The 18,901-nt window shown below is 37.9% G+C and overlaps 1 protein-coding gene across 1 annotated transcript; it reads left to right on the forward strand.

The window, feature by feature from the left end:
- The first annotated feature begins 2,613 nt into the window (after positions 1–2,613).
- On the forward strand, positions 2,614–18,733 carry LOC124542138 (zinc finger protein 57-like). The gene is made up of 15 exons (XM_047120074.1): positions 2,614–2,849; positions 4,729–4,842; positions 7,072–7,278; positions 8,347–8,506; positions 9,960–10,096; positions 10,690–10,818; positions 11,501–11,589; positions 11,888–12,010; positions 12,681–12,788; positions 14,004–14,124; positions 15,578–15,660; positions 16,278–16,395; positions 16,784–16,888; positions 17,382–17,516; positions 18,620–18,733. The coding sequence occupies exons 1-15, from the start codon at positions 2,751–2,753 to the stop codon at positions 18,695–18,697; spliced, it is 1,806 nt and encodes a 601-aa protein (XP_046976030.1). The 5' UTR covers positions 2,614–2,750; the 3' UTR covers positions 18,698–18,733.
- The last annotated feature ends 168 nt before the right edge of the window (positions 18,734–18,901 follow it).

An 18,901-nucleotide genomic window follows, 5' to 3' on the forward strand; every position in this document is an offset into this window, starting at 1 on the left:
TAGGAAATAAAATATTAAAAGGGCAATACCGCAGCTTTTTCAGAAATATTCAAAGCTTAACATGATTTTTTTTAAATGTCAAAAAATAATGTTGCTAGTTGAATAAATCCAATTGTAAATATTATGACTGTTTGATAAATATCAGTAATATGTCTATAACTGCACTTATTGTTATTTATTGTTGTTATAAACTAAATAGTCTTGCCTTACAATTGATATTATTTCTCTCCAGTTAGAAATTCATGTCAATGTAATATAATTTAAAGTTAGTATTATTGATATAGATGAGCTCACTGGGGCCATTTAAAGTAATTATTAGAGGCTCTTATTTAAATTATTTCATTAAGTTACTAATAAACAGCGCCATCTGTCGACGACAATTTAAAACTCGTCCCAGTTTTATCGATCTGTTTAATTATAAATCTTTCGAAACTAAGGACGCGTTTTAAATGTATTAATTTTAAAATATATTTATACGAATAATCTTAGTTTTAGGAATATTTTTTGGGTATTCTATCGGTAATTTATTATTAAATTATTTTTTGTAACTAGTAATAACTAGTGTGAATCGAATTATTTATTTATAAACGTATTGACTGTCATTGTATTTCGTTCGTTTTTAAGCATGTGAAAACGATTAATAAAAAAATATATGTATAACAGTATTTTTATTTAACTTCTTTATTTTTTTACTATGTTTGAAAAAATACTTCATAATGTAATTTACATACGTTACTTTACATACCTACTCACACACACACACACACACACACACACACAGAGAGAGAGAGAAAGAGAAACACACATGCGCGCGCGTTCTACCTTTAAATATTATGTATACTTTTGTAATTCTTAGCTTGTTTCATCTTATAACTTTGAATTAAAGTATGAGTGTGTTAAGAAAGAGCGACTTCTTCTGGCACGGGAGCTCACGGCACTCAAAAGAGGAAGTCAACCTTTGAGATGTTATTGTACTGTCCTGGTTATTGATGAAATAAACATTTATTATTATTATTATGTTGAACTTCCTAATAAGAAGCCATATTGTATATGTCGAAACGTCAAAAAGTTTAATTTTTTTTTTATCGTACGTACTGGCGACGCGAGTATGACATAAGACACATGACAGCGAAGAAAAGGATATCTCAAAGAATATCGAAAAGAAAGATATTACGAACGTGAACGACTAGATTTTGAATATCATCATATCTGATAACGAGCTGATGCCAAACTCGTTATATATAATAAACACATTTCTTTGCCATAGAATTAAATTAAATTTTAAAGCTTTTTCATTCCCGCCAAAAGTTGTCTGTCGTTTCGGTGACGTCACATTGATAAAAACAACAGTTATGTCAAGACACTCATTCAACGTTGCCAGCTATATTGATGTTTTTTGGAATTATAATGAATTGCAATCGCTATTGTTGACATGTAATGTACAAATATTAACATTAAAACTCCATAAGAGTCGTTTATCAAAGTGCCAAATTATGTTGGAATGAGAAATTTTGCCGATCTGACGCCACACCGTGGTAGCTCTTGTTTTAGGTCACGTAAAAAAAGGCCTAAAAATTACGACTATTAAGTTCAATATAACGAATTAATAATGCACTTTTATGACTCAAAGTAAAAATGTTTAAGTATATTTCTACATGTATTTCAATTTTTATCAAATTTCATCATTTATTATTCACTATCGAAAGTACCCTGTTGATACAAGCATCGCTCATGCATGCCAATATCTTATCTAGAAAGCTATATTAGTCCAAATTAATTTCAAGATTAAACTGTTACATTAGCATAAAAATAATCAAAATTGCATTTTTTTTTAATATCTGTTACAACAAAAAATGGAAGTATTAGTTCAATATGTATGTATGTAGCATTGTTAGAATTTAAGCATATTTAAATGTGATCCATTTAAGCTTCCAAGCACTTCTGCTTAATTTCGTATTTAAAAGAGATTTAAGTACAAAACCCAGGATTTTTTATTGTTTGAAATGAAGATACTCAATAGTCAAAATTAATTGGTACTTTCTGACCCCTTGTAAAATCATTAATTGCTTACTAAATAGAATCATAGATGAGAATTTCAGCTCCAGATTCTATCCATTTTTAATAGATATGCAATACTTTGAATAAACAAATTAAGAAATTTATTTATATGATTATAATCGAACTACTTTAAGCACATAATGAAAAAATCATGGCAATGATTTTTTTATAATGCACACAAGAAATCTACACGATGAAACAAATCTCTGTGCCACCAACTTAGGTAAAAGCCGCTTAAAAAAGTTTACAGTACATTCATGAAAAGGAAACTCTATGCGCCGTGTTGACAATTTTTTAGTAACACCAAAGAAGTATTTGTAACAAGTGTAAATAAATACACTCACTTGTTTAATTTCAACCGAAATTTACGCGGACTTTAAGATACCACAGATAAGCACAGTCAAAGATTAAAAAAGTAAAGTGATACAGTTATTCCACAGTGGCTTGTTGAGCAAGTTGGAAAGTCCTATATTGTATTCATCCCGCAATATAATATGAAGTTTGCCTTATAAATAGTATTTTATTATACAACCATCATGGAAACTTGACATTTCTGAATTATGGCAACTTTGAAAGAATTGAATTTTCATCTGTCATAAAATTTTATTGATGCAATTGAAAATAAACAAAAAAATTAAGTGATATTTGAAATATTATTTAACTTAATAAAAATAAGTATAGATAGATTTAAAATGAATTTCAACGTTTGTGAAGGTTGCTTAAGCAAAAACAGAAACTTGAAGACTGTGGATGAGACCGACAGAAAATTATTTTACAGTTTTATCAATATTGTAAGTAAATTTAAGTTTTTTTAAGTTAAACTATGATTCGGCAATAGCGATAGCATTTTAATGACATATCAGACTAATATAATGAATTATTCATATTCAATTCAATGAATTAGACAAGTTATTACTTGTCTAATTCATTGAATTAGAAACTGAAATTACTTAATAACTTTTCTATAATAAATTAATTAATGAAACTGCTTTGTTTACTTAATAAAATAATTTGTAATGTAACATAATTTCATTTTTAAAATGTTTCTATTCATACATTTGTCCCAATATAAACATTTGTAGTAATAAAATGTTAAATTATATTTGTTACTTAATTTATAGATTATTATGTGATGGTCAAACTTTGTAACTCTTTTTTATCTTACCCTAAGTGGTTATGTGAAATTGTGTATATATTGTATGTATATATTAATAATTATATATTAATCTAGAATTATTAGTAGTTCACAACATAACATATTACATGAAATAAATCAATAGTTACTTTATTGCTTCTTCAATTACAATACACATACAGAGGAGCAGGAAACAAGAAAGCAATGCATTCATACTTGATATTTACTGCTAATAGAAACATAGATATGCCGACTGTGAAATTGGCCACCTGATTGAGATATTACCTATCTTTCACTATCAATGCTACTGACCTTAGGAACAAAGATATGGAGAAAGGGACATGCCCTTGTGTCTTTAATAACACTAACCCTTCAAACTGGAACGCAACAGTAGTAATTATGTCTGTTTGGTAGATAGAATACAATGTATGGTGATATCTACCATGACAGACTTGTACAAACCCCTATGACCTTTGAAAGATGAAGATTGCTGTGTATATCATAATTTTGCTATGTGCATTTATTTGTGAGTGGTGTTATATTAGCAAATACATATCAAGCAACTTCGTGTTTGGTTTTTTTTAGTCCACAGATCCTTTTTCTATGTTAACTGTCTATCTTCAGTCCTAAGTTCTCAGCGCAGTCATTGTGCGGTTTTTCCTAATTTTTTAGATACACATTTCTTGTCTTAGGGTAAAAGTTACATATACTTACTTAGGTTGATTTTGATGTACTATGAATTAAGACATGCTCCTATTTTATGGATATGATATTGTAGATATTTAGGTTGCTGGTAAAGCTGTATCGTATGAATAGGAGATACATAGAGTTGGCCCCAACACACTTCCCTGAGCTTGTGAGTAGCTCAGCTGGTATGTTTTGAACCTCCGATCAATCATCCTTGAATATTAATTGTTTATTCAATTAAGCTAATCAGAGAACTTTTGAATCATCATGTTATGGTGGTAAATGAAAGTTAAAGCTACCACCATGTCAGAAAGTAGATTATACTGAGAACCAGCCGTCGAAGATCACAAATTTGCTCCGCGGAATTGAAGAGTTCCGTTACTTTGCCATGGATCCTATGAGCATAAACTAACCAACTTTTACCAACCCTGAAGTATATCTTTTTGAATAAAAAAGAATCATCAAAATTGGTTGGCGTGATTTTGAGTTATTCGTTCATTTTTTGCGCACACACAAAATGCAAATTTAAGACTTATATGGTTTTCACATGGAAAATATCATCAGAACTGTCGTTTAAAAGTCTATTAAAAATTCTAAAACAAATTAATATGTACTAAATAGTAAAAAAAGAATTACGTATAAATAATATTTTTTAGAATTCTCCTAAGTAAAATTAAATGAATAATATTAGACTAGTCTGATCTTTACCACATTTTACAAATTCTATCTAATTGATATTTTTTTTATTTATAAGTCCAAGTTCTTAGTAACTGTCTTTTACCTCAACAGACAGAATTACATTCGCATTTATAATATTAGGAGTATTCAAAAATATTGTTGTTTTTCAGAATTATAGCAAAACACAATTGGACCTGTGCTGGGAGTGTAGAGCACTCTTAAAGAAGTTTACGAGGTTTAAGAATCAAATCAGAAATGCTCACGACATTCTTGTCAGTTACATGGTAAGTAAACTTTAACTGAATTCATTAATCTTTAATAATAAACCATTCATTAAAACATCTATACATCAATACATATAATAAAATTGGAATGTGTGTTTGTAATATTAAAAAAGCCCTTTTTACTCATTGTGTGTGTACATGGTACTTTTTGGTATATACCAAAATAACATTTTTTACAAATTTTGTCTGACTGTCTGTTTGTTCCGGTTTAATCTCTGGAACGGCTGGACAGATTTTGACGGGACTTTCACTGACAGATAACTGATATAATAGGGAGTAACTTAGGGTAAAGTTATATACTTTTTGTTAAATTCAAACGCGTACAAGGTCGCGGGCACAGTTAGTTTAAAATAAATATCTACGGACACTTATTAATCAATTTATTAATTATCCAATTTGTCAAGAATTCAACTGACTGTAATCAGTCTGTTACCACCAGAGCCAGCAAATTTAATCAGACAGAGTTACTGTCACATTGATAATATTAAGTTAAGATCGCTACTAACCAATACAATAGCCTAAGCCTTATTTGACAATGCGAAAAATAAATTGTGAATTATTGTAATCAGTGTATATTAGGTTGGGGAAAAAGTCTTTTCGCATATAGTATGTATGAACTTGTAATAAAATCTCTTTGGCTATACCATTTGAATAAGAAGGCACTTCCAAATTCAAATTAGGAATTTGTGTGATTTTCATTTGTTTTTGTTGTTGTTAAAATGAGTGAATCTAAAGAAGAAATTCGATACATTTTAAAATTTTACTATAAAAAAGGTAAAAATGCAACTCAAGCCGCGAAAAAAATTTGTGATGTTTATGGACCTAATGCAGTATCTATGAGAGTAGCGCAAGTTTGGTTTAAGCGTTTTCAAGCCGGAAATTTTAATATCAAAGATGCATCTCGCTCTGGTCGCCCTGTTACGGACAAAATTGATGCCATTTTTGAAAAAGTGGAGCAAGATCGGCATATTAGTAGTTACGATGTAGCTGAAGAACTGGCAATTGACCACAAAACGGTTTTGACTCATTTTAATAAAGCTGGGTGCACAAAAAAGCTCGATATATGGGTGCCTCGTGAACTCACTGAAAGAAACCTAATGAACCGTGTACTCATTTGTGATTCTTTATTACGACGTAATGAAACCGAACCATTTTTGAAGAAGCTGATAACTGGTGATGAAAAGTGGATCACATACGACAAGAACGTGCGAAAAAGATCATGGTCAAAGGCCGGTCAAGCTTCACAGACTGTGTCAAAACCCGGATTAACTCGCAACAAGGTAATGCTGTGTGTATGGTGGAATTGGAAGGGCATCATTCATTATGAGCTGTTACCGCCCGGCAGGACCATCGATTCAGAACTGTATTGCGAACAATTGATGAGATTGAAGCAAGAAATTGAGAGAAAGCGGCTAGAATTGATGAACAGAAGGGGTGTGGTTTTTCACGATGACAACGCTAGACCTCACACATCTTTAGCCACTCAACAAAAATTACGAGAGTTTGGCTGGGAGGTATTAATGCATCCGCCGTATAGTCCTGACCATGCACCTTCAGATTTTCATCTGTTTCGGTCTCTGCAGAATTCCTTAGGCAGTGTCAGGTTAACATCACGAGAGGACTGCCAAAACCACTTGTCGCAGTTTTTCGATCAGAAGCCCCAAAATTTTTACAGCAATGGGATCATGTCACTACCAACAAGATGGCAAAAAGTTATGGAACAAAATGGCACCTACATACTTTAGTCAAATGTAAATAAACTATAAAAAAAACTTTTTGAATTTTCATATAAAATACGAAGAAACTTTTTCCCCAACCTATTATTATGAGTTTAAAAATGGTTATGGACTAACGAAGTATATTTTCATACTTAATTTATTCAAAAATCCATAAATAAAAAATGCAAATTTTCAAACCATTGTCACGTGACACAAAACGCTTCTGATTGGCCAGGCTTATGATGAAGTCACTTTCTTGTAAACTTTGCTCTTCTTCTATATGTACCACAGATTAAAATACAGGAAAGTGACGTACCGGACCCCATTGCAGCGCCATATTGTCCAAGTAGCGTTTTTGCGAGCTATTTAAATATGGAATTTTTAATATGATATTTTTCGGCAAATATGTACTAGAAACAAAAAAACATAACTTTTACTGGTTTCCTTAAATTCTACTAAATAATATAAAATGGATTTTAAAAATCAGTCAAATAGCCTATTTTTATTTAAGCTTCATCATTCAACCATAACATCGCTCTCCAATCTCTCTACGACTGTTTGTGATAAACAAATTGTATACAACACGTGCGATGGTCCAGAAACACCATCTCTGACCTTCGTGAAGATCGAAGACGATGGTAATGATTACCACAGCAATCTGACTGAAGGAGTCAGTTTGAATGATGATGACGACGATGACAAAGAAGGCGCTTTGATGGTAAGAATTAAAGTCTAATCTAATATTCGTTCATTCATTCAACAACGGTAAATTTCCCACTGCTGGGCTCAGGCCTCATCCTACTTTGAGGAGAAGGCTCGGAAAATAATCCACCACGCTGTTCCAATGCGAGTTGGTGGAATACACATTTGGCAGCATTTCTATGAAATCAGACACATGTAGTTTTCCTCAAAACATTCCATAAACACAAATTAAGCATATGAAAATTCAGTGGTGCTTGCCTGGCTTTGAACCCACAATCATCGGTTAAGATGTACGCGTTGTAACCATGCAGTCATCTCGCTGATTGCGATATCATCTTTCTATTATTGTATTCGAAATAATGCTGTGTTCCGGTTTGAAGGGTGAGTGAGCCAGTGTAACTACTGGCATAAGGGACATAACATCTTAGTTCCCAAGGTGGGTGAAAGTGATGGTGACTACTCATTATAAGGTAGCCGATAGGCTCGTCTGCCAACCTATACAAAAAAAAAATTAAACTCATACTATGTATAAATAAAATTTTATTATTTAATTTAAACTTAATTAATTTCATTATATAATTTAAGTATCCAATTAACATCATAATTATAACAAGATTATTTATACACATACGTTATCTAATATTATAATTAAAATGTAATTAAATTTAAATCATAATTAACTTTAATTTTATGCGAGAAATATTAGAGGCTTTCTATTCTTGTGTAATTACTGTGAAATTATTTTAAAATAAACCGCAGTGACAGCAATAGTGTCACTAAGGATGTATGTATCGCCTCGTAATGGCCACCCACCGAAGACGAAAATTTTCAATACTAGCGACCCGAAATATACTACAGAATTTGTTTATTTACGACATCACATTAGAAACTTCTAAAATTATCAGTGTTTCTTTACTATATTGTCCATGTGTTATATACAAAAACCTTCCTCTCAAATTATTCTATCTATTAAAAAAACCGCATCATAATCCGTTGCGTAGTTTTCAAGATTTAATTATAAATAGGAATATAGGGATAAAGAAAGCGACTTTGTTTTATACTATTTAGTGATAATTACTTTCAGATCGATCTTAAATTCGATCCAATTGACAACGATTCATCTCTCAAGTCGAGAACGACGAAACCCGGTGGAAACGAGGATAAGTTTAACGATTCAGACGACGAGCCGCTGCAAATCGTCAAGGAGGAGAAAAATAAGGAACGGAGGAAATTAATTAACAACGGTAAGTAAGCTTTTGATGTCGATTGGACGACACACTGTATACACCGGTTTTCATGGGTACGCCACTCCCGGCCGAGTCGATTTAGAAAAAGTTCATCAGTTTTCTGTGTTGTATTGGGTCTGGGTGTTTGTACCGTCGTTACTTCTGATTTTCCATAACACAAGTGCGTTAGCTACTCACATTGGGATTAATTTAAATAATTGTATTTAAATAACATGTCGTTGTATTTTTTAAATGTTAAAAAAGAGTAACTACTGAGTTTCTTGCCGGTTCTTCTCGGTAGAATCTACTTTCCGAACCGGCGGTAGCTTCACTTAATTGTAAAATGACGATTCAAAAGTGCTTATAAAAGCCTACTTGAATGTTCTCCAATATTATTTTTTATTTCAATGGAGCGACGAGGGTTCGGTCTTCCTAAGATTTTTTGACATACCCGAGTTTATTTTTGACCCTCTTAATATTATACGTGGACGATTGATTTTGACTAGCTGGTTGGTCTATTGGCGAGATAAAAGACCATAGTTCCCGAGGTTATAGCAATGAACCGCTGACCGGACCGATTAACATTATTGGGTTCTTCCATCAAACACTTCTCAGTACCAGCTTGGTGCCTGTAGTTACTGGCTCACTCACCGTTTAAGCTGAATTTGACGACGCTAAATTTTACTGGGTGGTGCCTAATCAGATAGGTAGCTCAACGCCCCAAGACGGTGTGTACGCCGGTTTTCATGGGTACGCCACTCCGAGGTCCCGGGTTCGATTCCCGGCCGAGTCGATGTAGATTACCATTAGTTTTCTATGTTGTCTTGGGTCTGTGTGTTTGTGGTACCGTCGTTACTTCTGATTTCCATAACACAAGTGCTTGAGCTACTTACACTGGGATCAGAGTAATGTATGTGATGTTGTCTCATATTTATTATTATTATTAACGCCCTACTGTCAATAAAGACATACATACATACGTGGGCATAATCTGCCAGAATGTGATAATTCTTTATTGCAATACATTGCTAACGTTTCCTTGCTCTATAGCTTTCGTTCACTTTGACAAGGTTGCAGCCCCTTATTGTATTCAGCTATGTTAACACAATCACTATGTTATCTTCTGCCGAATATTTCACGGGGAATGTTTCGAAGAATTGTTCGGATTAATCCCGGCTGCTGAATTTCACCTTCGGACATCTCGTCAAAATTGAAATTTCGACTTTGATTTCCGAAAATCCACAACGTGATTTTAAGACATTTTCTGCCTCGCATAACCACTCTGTGGAACCAACATTCGCCGGCGGTTTTTCCGAACCGATATTACTTGGGAACCTTCATGAAAAGAGCTTAGTCTTTGAAGGCCGGCAATGCACCTGCAAGCCTCCCCGTGTTGCAGATGTCCATGGCCAGTGGTAATCACTTTTCATTAGGTGAACCTGCTCATTCTCCCTAAAACATTGTTGCACAGATAAACTAAACCCAACAAAGGACCCGAAACGCGAGACCACACCTGGAGTGGTGAGGAACGCGAGGGTCAGCAAGAAGTTGCAGCAGTTGAACGTCAGCAGCGACCAGCTGGAAATGGTGGTGCTGACCTGGGAGGAGGTGAGCTGTGACATGACAAAATTACGATTGACTAATAACGTGTTACTATTAGTCATTAATTATTCTGATATTTTCGTGATCGATTTAGGCTATGGTCCATACTTTGAGTATATACTGATTTTTTATTTTTTATGCCCGAATTTTGCAGTATGTTATGCTAACTGCTAGAGAAACTCTGTATTTAATTTTAATAGAGATAAAATATCTGCCTCGGCTTCGCATGGATGCAATACTGATACTGATATATTTATTTATGACATCACATTAGAAATTTCTGTAATAATCTGTGTTTAACTATATTGTCCTTGTATTATATACAAAAACCTTCCTTTCGAATCACTCTATCTATTAAAAAAAAACTACATCAAAATCCGTTGCTTAATTTTAATGATCTAAGCATACATAGGGACAGACAGCGGTGAGCGACTTTGTTTTATACTGTTTAAAGATGATCTATTACTATAGTTACTAAGTAATACGACAACGCACCTCCCCCTCCCCCCCCAATCTCTATACTGTTTAAATATGACCTATCACTATAGTTACTAAGTAATACAACAACGACCGCCCCCCCCCCCCCAATCTCCCGGCAGGTGGAGGCGGAACGTCAGCGCGCACTGCAGAGCGAGTCGTTCACTCGTCACGAGTACCGCTGCTACGACTGCGCGCTCGGGTTCAACCACCGCTGCAAGCTGGAGGACCACATGAAGAAGCACGACCCGGTGGGTGACGCGACAGCCATACATGTGTAAACTAGTGCCTACCTACTCATAGTACGGCACAACTCAGATGTAGCATCAGCAAATTCAATAAAACCGATTACTGCCGATTTATAGAACCAATAGTAACAGCTCCCTAGAGCGCGTGTTATAGGACGATCAGTTTGGTGTATAGTACGATACAACTTAGATGTAGCACCCTATCGCGCCATTCGACGCTATTCGTCGCTATAGATTCCCGCGTCAGTTCAACCCGAGACAGCGAGTGCATGTAAATCGACGTTTCAAATTGACGAATATATTAGGTCATGTGATATCACAAGTTATTACGTTTGCGTAAAGATCATATTAACATGAGAAATAAATATTTATATCAGCCTTTCTGGAAAAACACGTTACGCGCTTCCCCCACGTGATGGAAGTGGAGTGGGGAGGTACGTGGGACTCCCCGATGGCCTGGACGCCGAGTGCGCCCAGGTACACCAGATTACCCACTAACCAGCGCCACGGGAATGCTTTCGCATGCTACAGTGGCGCCCTAACGGTCTGCCCAACTCCTAGGGGGGTTTCTTGGGGTACTGAGACTCCTGTTCCCTACGGCGCCTTTTGAGGCAGTGTACTGTACCAGCCTACTTCGCCTACGTACTGTAAATAAATGTAAAGTTGTGGTTGTTTCTTGTGGCAGGCGTCGGGCAGCGCGGAGTGCTCCGTGTGCCGCGTGCGCTGCCGCGACAAGCACGCGCTGGCCGCGCACCGCCGCCGCCACCGCGTGCGGTGAGTCCGGCGCCGCGTGTGCGCGCGCACAGCCGGCTGTGGGCGCGCACTCTGCGACCAGTCTGTGTGCGCGCGCTCAGCCGGCTGCGTGTGTGCACCGCGCGTGTACAGCCGGCTCCGTGTGCGCACCCTGCAGCCAGTTTGTGTGCGCACGCACAGCCGGCTGTGTGTGTGCGCTCTGTGACCAGTTTGTGTGCGCGCGCACAGCTGGCTGCGTGTGTGCACTGTGCGACCCCTGTCTCTTGTCGCGCTCAGCCGGCTACGCGCCGGTACTCCCCGTGACGGAGTGTGTGCACAGGTGGCGCTGCTCGTGGTGCGGCTGCGACTGGTCGCGCGCGGCGGTGTGCGCCGACCACGTGGCGCGCGAGCACGGCGGGGAGACGCCCACGCACACCTGCTCCGTGTGCGGCCGGGTCGAAACGTGAGTTGGCCGTGATACACTAGACACAACTATACCACAGTACACTACATTCCACTAAACACAACTATACCACAGCGCACTACAGTATACTAGACACAACTATGCATCAGTGCACTACAGTACACTAAACACAACTATGCCACAGTGCACTACAGTATACTAAACACAACTATACCACAGTGCACTACACTAAACACAACTATGCCACAGCGCACTACAGTATACTATACACAACTATGCCATAGTGCACTACAGTATACTAGACACAACTACAAGACAAAGCACTACATTCCACTAACCACAACTATACCACAATGCACTACACTAAACACAACTATGCCACAGCGCACTATAGTATAGTAGACACAACTATGCTACAGTGCACTATAGTACACTAAACACAACTATGCCACAGTGCACTATAGTACAACAGACACAAGTATGCCACAGTGCTCTACCGTACAACAGACACAAGTATACCATAGCGCACTACGCTAAACACAACTATGCCACAGCGCACTACAGTACACTAAACACAACTATGCCACAATGCACTACAGTACAACAGACACAACTATGTCACAATGCACTACAGTACAGCAGACATAACTATGCAACAGTGCACTATACTGTATGGGCAGTGTAAATATTGTTCAATATCGCTCGACAGGTCTCTAGGGAAATTACGCAATCACATCAAGAATCACTCCGAGCGACAGAAGTGCGAGCTGTGCGGGAAGACGTTCCGCGACCGGACGTCCCTGAGGACGCACCTGTTGTGAGTACTGCTTATGAGTTATGAGATACCCTAGGTCTGTTGATGGTAGGACAGGGTGGTAAGAACTTTCCCACTGCTAGATCAAATCAAATCAAAATAAACTTTATTCAAGTAGGCTTTTACAAGCTACCACCGGTCGTAAAGTAGATTCTATCGAGAAGAACCGGCAAGAAACTCAGTAGTTACTCTTTTTTAACATTTAAAAAATACAAAGTCATGTTAATTAAATACAATTATTTAAATTAATATTAATAGGCTCTCCTTTGATGAGAAGGATTTAAACATATTCCACAACGCTTTTCCAATGCGTGTTGGTGGAATACATATGTGGCAGAATTTCTTTGAAATTAGATACATGAAGGTTTCCTCACGATGTTTCCCTTCACCGTCGAATATGAGATGAATTATTATAAACACAAATTAAGCACATGAATATTCAGTGGTGCTTTCTTTGGTTTGAACCCGCTAACCAACTAATCTTACCACTGGGCCATCTCGGCTCATGCAACCTGTTCTGTAATTATTAATTAGACAGATTTAATCTCACAGTATGTAATCACCGCAATCACCTATAGACGAGAACACTATAAGAAATAATAAAAACACCTTTGATCAACAATGTTCTACCATCTTTGGGTGACTAAATATACAACAGAATTTGTTTATTTACGACATCACATTAGAAACTACTAAAATAATCGGTGTTTCTTTACTATATTCTCCATGTATCATACACAAAAACCTTCTTCTCGAATGACTCTTATATATTAAGAATAACCGCTCCAAAATCCGTTGCGTATCAAGATCTTAGCACACATAGGGACAGACTGCTGTAACAACAACAAACAACAACAATAGCCTGTAAATTCCCACTGCTGGGCTAAAGGCCTCCTCTCCCTTTGAGGGGAAGGTTTGGAACTTATTCCACCACGCTGTTCCAATGCGGGTTGGTGGAATACACATGTGGCAGAATTTCTATGAAATTTGTCACATGCAGGTTTCCTCACGATGTTTTCCTTCACCGCTGAGCACGAGATGAAGTATAAAGACAATTTAAGCACATGAATCAGCGGTGCTTGCCTGGGTTCGAACCCGCAATCATCGGTTAAGATGCACGCGTTCTAACCACTGGGCCATCTCGACTGCTGTAAGCGACTTTGTTTTATACTATGTTATGATGAAGAAGATAATGTTTACGAGAAAATTTTCTTTCAGCATTCACAAAGGTGAGAAGGAATACGAGTGTCCTCGGTGTGGCAAGAAGTTCCTCTTCAAGAAGGCGATGGAAATTCATCTAGTGACGCACGACGAGTCCGCGCACCTGTACTGTCATCAGGTGAGTACATTCAATATGTTTGGTAAAGCCTTCTTTCGCACTACTCATGATCTCCTGGTACACGAGGTACTCGCTTTATAGCCAAAATTGAAAGAAAGAAAGAAAGATTTTTTTTTATTTGTAAGCATCGTTTTGATACATTTGTGACATAAACAAAACAACAAAAAAAAAACAAAAACTTAAAATAACAATACAATTAAATAATATCTAAGAAAGATTATAAAAAGAGGCATAAATAAATAAAAACAAAATGCTGCCTACATAGCAGTACGATGCCACAAAAAGAAAAATCACTCAGCATATGGTGTCCTCCACGTTCGGTGTGGCCTTAATCACTTACTATTCATGATCTCCTGGTACACGAAGTACGCGGTCCATAATCAAGATCGGTGTTGCACGTTCGTTGAGTTTTTTCATATTTATTATCTCCTGGTACATGAGACTCTCGCTGCCTAATCAAGATCGGTGCTACACACGTTTGTTGAGTTTTCTCGCGTTCATGATCTCTTGGTACACGGGGTACGCGCTCCGTAACCAAGATCGGTGTCATTCACGAGCGACGAGACCTCACTCACTCACTGTTCATGATCTCCTGGTACATGAGACACGCGCTCTATAACCCAGATTGGTGTCCTCCACGTTTGACGAGACCGCACTCACTCACTGTTACTGATCTCCTGGTACACGACGTACTCGTTCCATAACCATGATCGGCGTCACCCACGTTCGCCGTTATCTCCTCGGTCGCTCATTACTCATGATCTCCTGGTACATCAGACATGCGCTCCATAACCAAGATCGGTGTCGCCCACGTTTGACGAGACCGCACTCACTCACTGTTCATGATCTCCTGGTACACGACGTAGTCGTTCCAAAACCATGATCGGTGACACCCACGTTCGGCGTTACCTCAGTCGCTCACTACTCATGATCTCCTGGTACGTCAGACACGCGCTCCATAACCGAGATCGATGTCCCCCACGTTCGACAAGACCACACCCACTCACTGTTCATGATCTCCTGGTACACGAAGCACAACCAATATTGCTGTCACCCACGTTCGACGAGACCTCGTTGATTCATGATCTGGTGGTATAATCAGACATGCGCTCATAAAAAAGATTGTTGTCATCCACGTTCGACGAAACCACACTCACTCACTATTCATGATCTCCTGGTACACGACGTACTCTCTCCATTACTAAGATTGGTATTACCCACGTTCGACAAGACCTCACTATTCATGGTCCCCTGGTACATGAGACAAACGCTCCCTAACCAAGATCAGTGTTACCCACGTTGAATGTCATATCTTTTTTACATAACCTCAGTTTTTAACCCATAAAATGGGCGAGTGCTTATATTGGAACTTTTTGCATCAGCCATTGAATTATTAAGAAAAAAAAACTAGGCGTATCAGCGTCTGTCTAAATGTCATTTGTATTTGTTTCAGTGTGACATGAACTTCAAGAACCGCATGTCGTACAACCAACACTTGAAGTACAACCTCAAACACATCGACCCAGCGAAACTCAAGTAAGTAACGATCCTCCCACTCGCTCTTATCTATCATTCCGTCTCCTTCCCTCGTATGCTTCCAAACTTTTTTTCAGTCGAGTCGAGTTCTAGTACTAGTTATTCAGCCAGAGATTTTAATCACTTAATATTATAAAAAAAGTCTGTCTTGTGTGTCTGGTCTGTATATTCGCGATAAACTTCAAAACCACTGACCGGATTTTCATGCGGCTTTCACTAATAGACAGAGAGATTCATAAGGAAGGTTTAGATAGTAATAATAGGTTGAAATAGAACGACAATTGGTAAAAAATGTTGGAGAAAAGCAGCAAAAAATATATACATAAATGGTAAAAATATAAAAAAAATAGCTTATGTCCACCTGTTATTTTTTTATTTTGGTCACCTGATACTAAGTGGTCGCCATCACCTATAGACAACTGTTTGTGCCGCTACCCATCCTTACGTCGCTTCACACATTTTATGACTAACATCTTAGTTCGCTAAGTTGTGGTGATAAGGGAGGCCTTGTGTCTTTGGTGGTAAACTGTGATAAGTGCGTGGTGCCTACAGACGTCCTTGCATCTTACCATCAAGTCTTATTATATTTGTATTTGTCTGTCTGTTTTCGTGTGTAGGTACGCTTGTCAGCTGTGCGACAAGAAGTTCGTGAAGGCGACCCGCCTGGAGGAGCACAAACTCGCCGTTCATCTGAAGGTGACCCCCATCGCATGCTCCGTCGCCGGCTGTAACTTTGTGAGTACATTGGGGGATGGGGGGGGGTGTTATCCGTCTGTAATAGTCTTTAAAATGCACAGCTTTTGTTAAGAGAAACAATAATAACAACAACAGCCTGTAAATTTCCCACTGCTGGGCTAAGTCTTTCCCTTTGAGGAGAAGGTTTGGCTGCTCCAATGCGAGTTGATGGAATACACATGTGGCTGATTTTTTAGGAAATTACACATATGCAGGTTTCCTCGCGATGTTTTAAACACAAATTAAGTACATGAATATTCAGCGGTGCTTGCCTGGGTTTCGACCCGCCTTTATCGGTTAAGATGCACGCTTTCTAACCACGCGGCCATCTCGCCCTGTGAAGAGCAAACGGGAAATTCAATATACATATATTCTACTTGTCCGATAGAGCTGTTCGTCACGTCCGGTGCTGCGGACACACATGCGAATGTTGCACCGCAATGCGAGACTTACGCGCAATCACGTGTGCGACGTCTGCGGGAAGACTTATACCGTGAGTACACACCGCACACAACCATGATAATTAGATGTTTCTTGAGTAGAGATCGCTCAACAACAACAGCCTGTAAATTCCCACTGCTGCGCTAAAGGCTTCCTCTCTCTTTGAGGAGAAGGTTTGGAACATATTCCACCACGCTGTTCCAATGCTGGGTTGGTCGAATACACATGTGGCAGAAGAATTTCTATAAAATTTGTCACATGCAGGTTTCCTCACGATGTTCTCCTTCACCGCTGAGCACGAGATGAATTATAAAGACAAATTATATACTGACTGATATATACTCTATGTTATAAATGTGAAAGTTACTATGTCTGTCGGTCTTTCACGACCAAACCACTGAACCGATTTTGGTGAAATTTAGTATAAAGCAAACTTGAGCTTCTTTGCCTGGCAACTGGCAACCAATCCCTAAAACGCACCACTAGTTACCTGCAATTATAACTATACTTGCTCAATAATGGCTGAATATCAAAATCTTGCACAGACCAAGAAGAGCCTGGAGGGACACCTGCGCACGCACACAGGGGAACGTCCCTTCCGCTGCGACAAGTGTCCGGCTGCCTTCGGCTACGAGGCCGCGCTCTACAACCACAACAAGCTCGTGCACTTGAAGCCCAAGGTGAGTGCTTCAGCTCCTGGTCACCAATGGTATATATACACTGACTGACCGGCCTGATGTCGTCCAGGTGAAATAATCATTTCAGAGTATGAAAGAAATTCCATTTCCTTTTTTATATCTTTAAAATTACGCAACGGATTTACATGCATTTTTTTTTTAAAGATAGAGTGATTCGAGAGAAAAGTTTTTGTATATAATACATGGACAATATAGTAAAGAAACACTGATAATTTTAGACATTCTTTTTTTATGGAATAGGTTGGCGGACGAGCATATGAGCCACCTGATAGTAAGTGCTCACCATCACCCATAGACAATGACGCTGTACGAAATATTAACTATTCCTTACATCGTCAATGCGCCACCAACATTGGGAACTAAGATGTTATGTCCCTTGTGCCTGTAGTTTCACTGTCTCACTCGCCCTTCCAACTAGAACACAACAATACTGAGTGAATATCTGATGAGTGGGTGGTACCTACCCAGGCGGGCTTGCACAAAGCCCGAAGCTGGGGCGGATTGCTAGTAATCAATATTTCTCACAATAGGCTGTTTGACAATGCGAAAAATCAATTGTGAATTATTCTAATCAGAGTATATTATGAGTTTAAAAATGGTTATTTACTAACGAAAGTTAAAAACAATACTTTATTTATTCAAAAATCAATAAATAAAAATGCATTTTTTTCAAACGTTTGTCACGTTATACAAAACGCTCCTGATTGGCCGGGCTTATGATGAAGTCACTTTCTTGTAAACCTTGCTTTTCTACTATATGTACCACAGATTAAAATACAGCAAAGTAACATCACCGACCCCATTGCAGCGCCATATTGTCCAAGTAGCGTTTTCGCGCGTTATTTAAATATGGAATTTTTAATATGATATTTTTCGGCAAATATGTACTAGAAATAAAATTATCAAATTTTAATGGGTTCGTTAACTTCTACTAAATAATATAAAAGTGATTTTAAAAACCAGTCAAATAGCCTATACTAATGTCACCACCACTTATCACCAGATACCCATTATCCATTCCGTCTACCTTAGGAATACCCGAAGTGTTCATACTATGCGTTTTAATGTGTCTTTGTTTTATCTAGTGTGGCCGCAGCCGTATGGCAGCGGACTGGACCATCAACGTGCCCGTTCCGCCGCAGACGTCCAACGAACTAGCCTAATGTGCTTATAGACTAATAATATATTATTTTATTTGATGTTGTGTTTTATTTATATATAATATAAATAATCTACCCAGTTTTATTTCAAATATAATTCATTCATTCATTCTTCATGGTATAAAACAAAGTCGCTTACCGCTGTCTGTCCCTATGTATGCTTACATCTTTAAAATTACAAAACGGATTTGAGTGCGTTTTTTTGCG

The sequence above is a fragment of the Vanessa cardui genome, chromosome 30 (assembly GCF_905220365.1).
Source record: "Vanessa cardui chromosome 30, ilVanCard2.1, whole genome shotgun sequence".
NCBI lineage: Eukaryota > Metazoa > Arthropoda > Insecta > Lepidoptera > Nymphalidae > Vanessa > Vanessa cardui.

Coding starts and splice junctions, on each gene's coding strand:
- LOC124542138 (XM_047120074.1), top strand. CDS start 2,751: ATGAATTTCAACGTTTGTGAAGGTTGCTTAAGCAAAAACAGAAACTTG. Junction 12,011..12,680: donor GTGTGCGGCCGGGTCGAAAC/GTGAGTTGGCCG, acceptor ATCGCTCGACAG/GTCTCTAGGGAAATTACGCA. Junction 14,125..15,577: donor CGCACCTGTACTGTCATCAG/GTGAGTACATTC, acceptor TATTTGTTTCAG/TGTGACATGAACTTCAAGAA.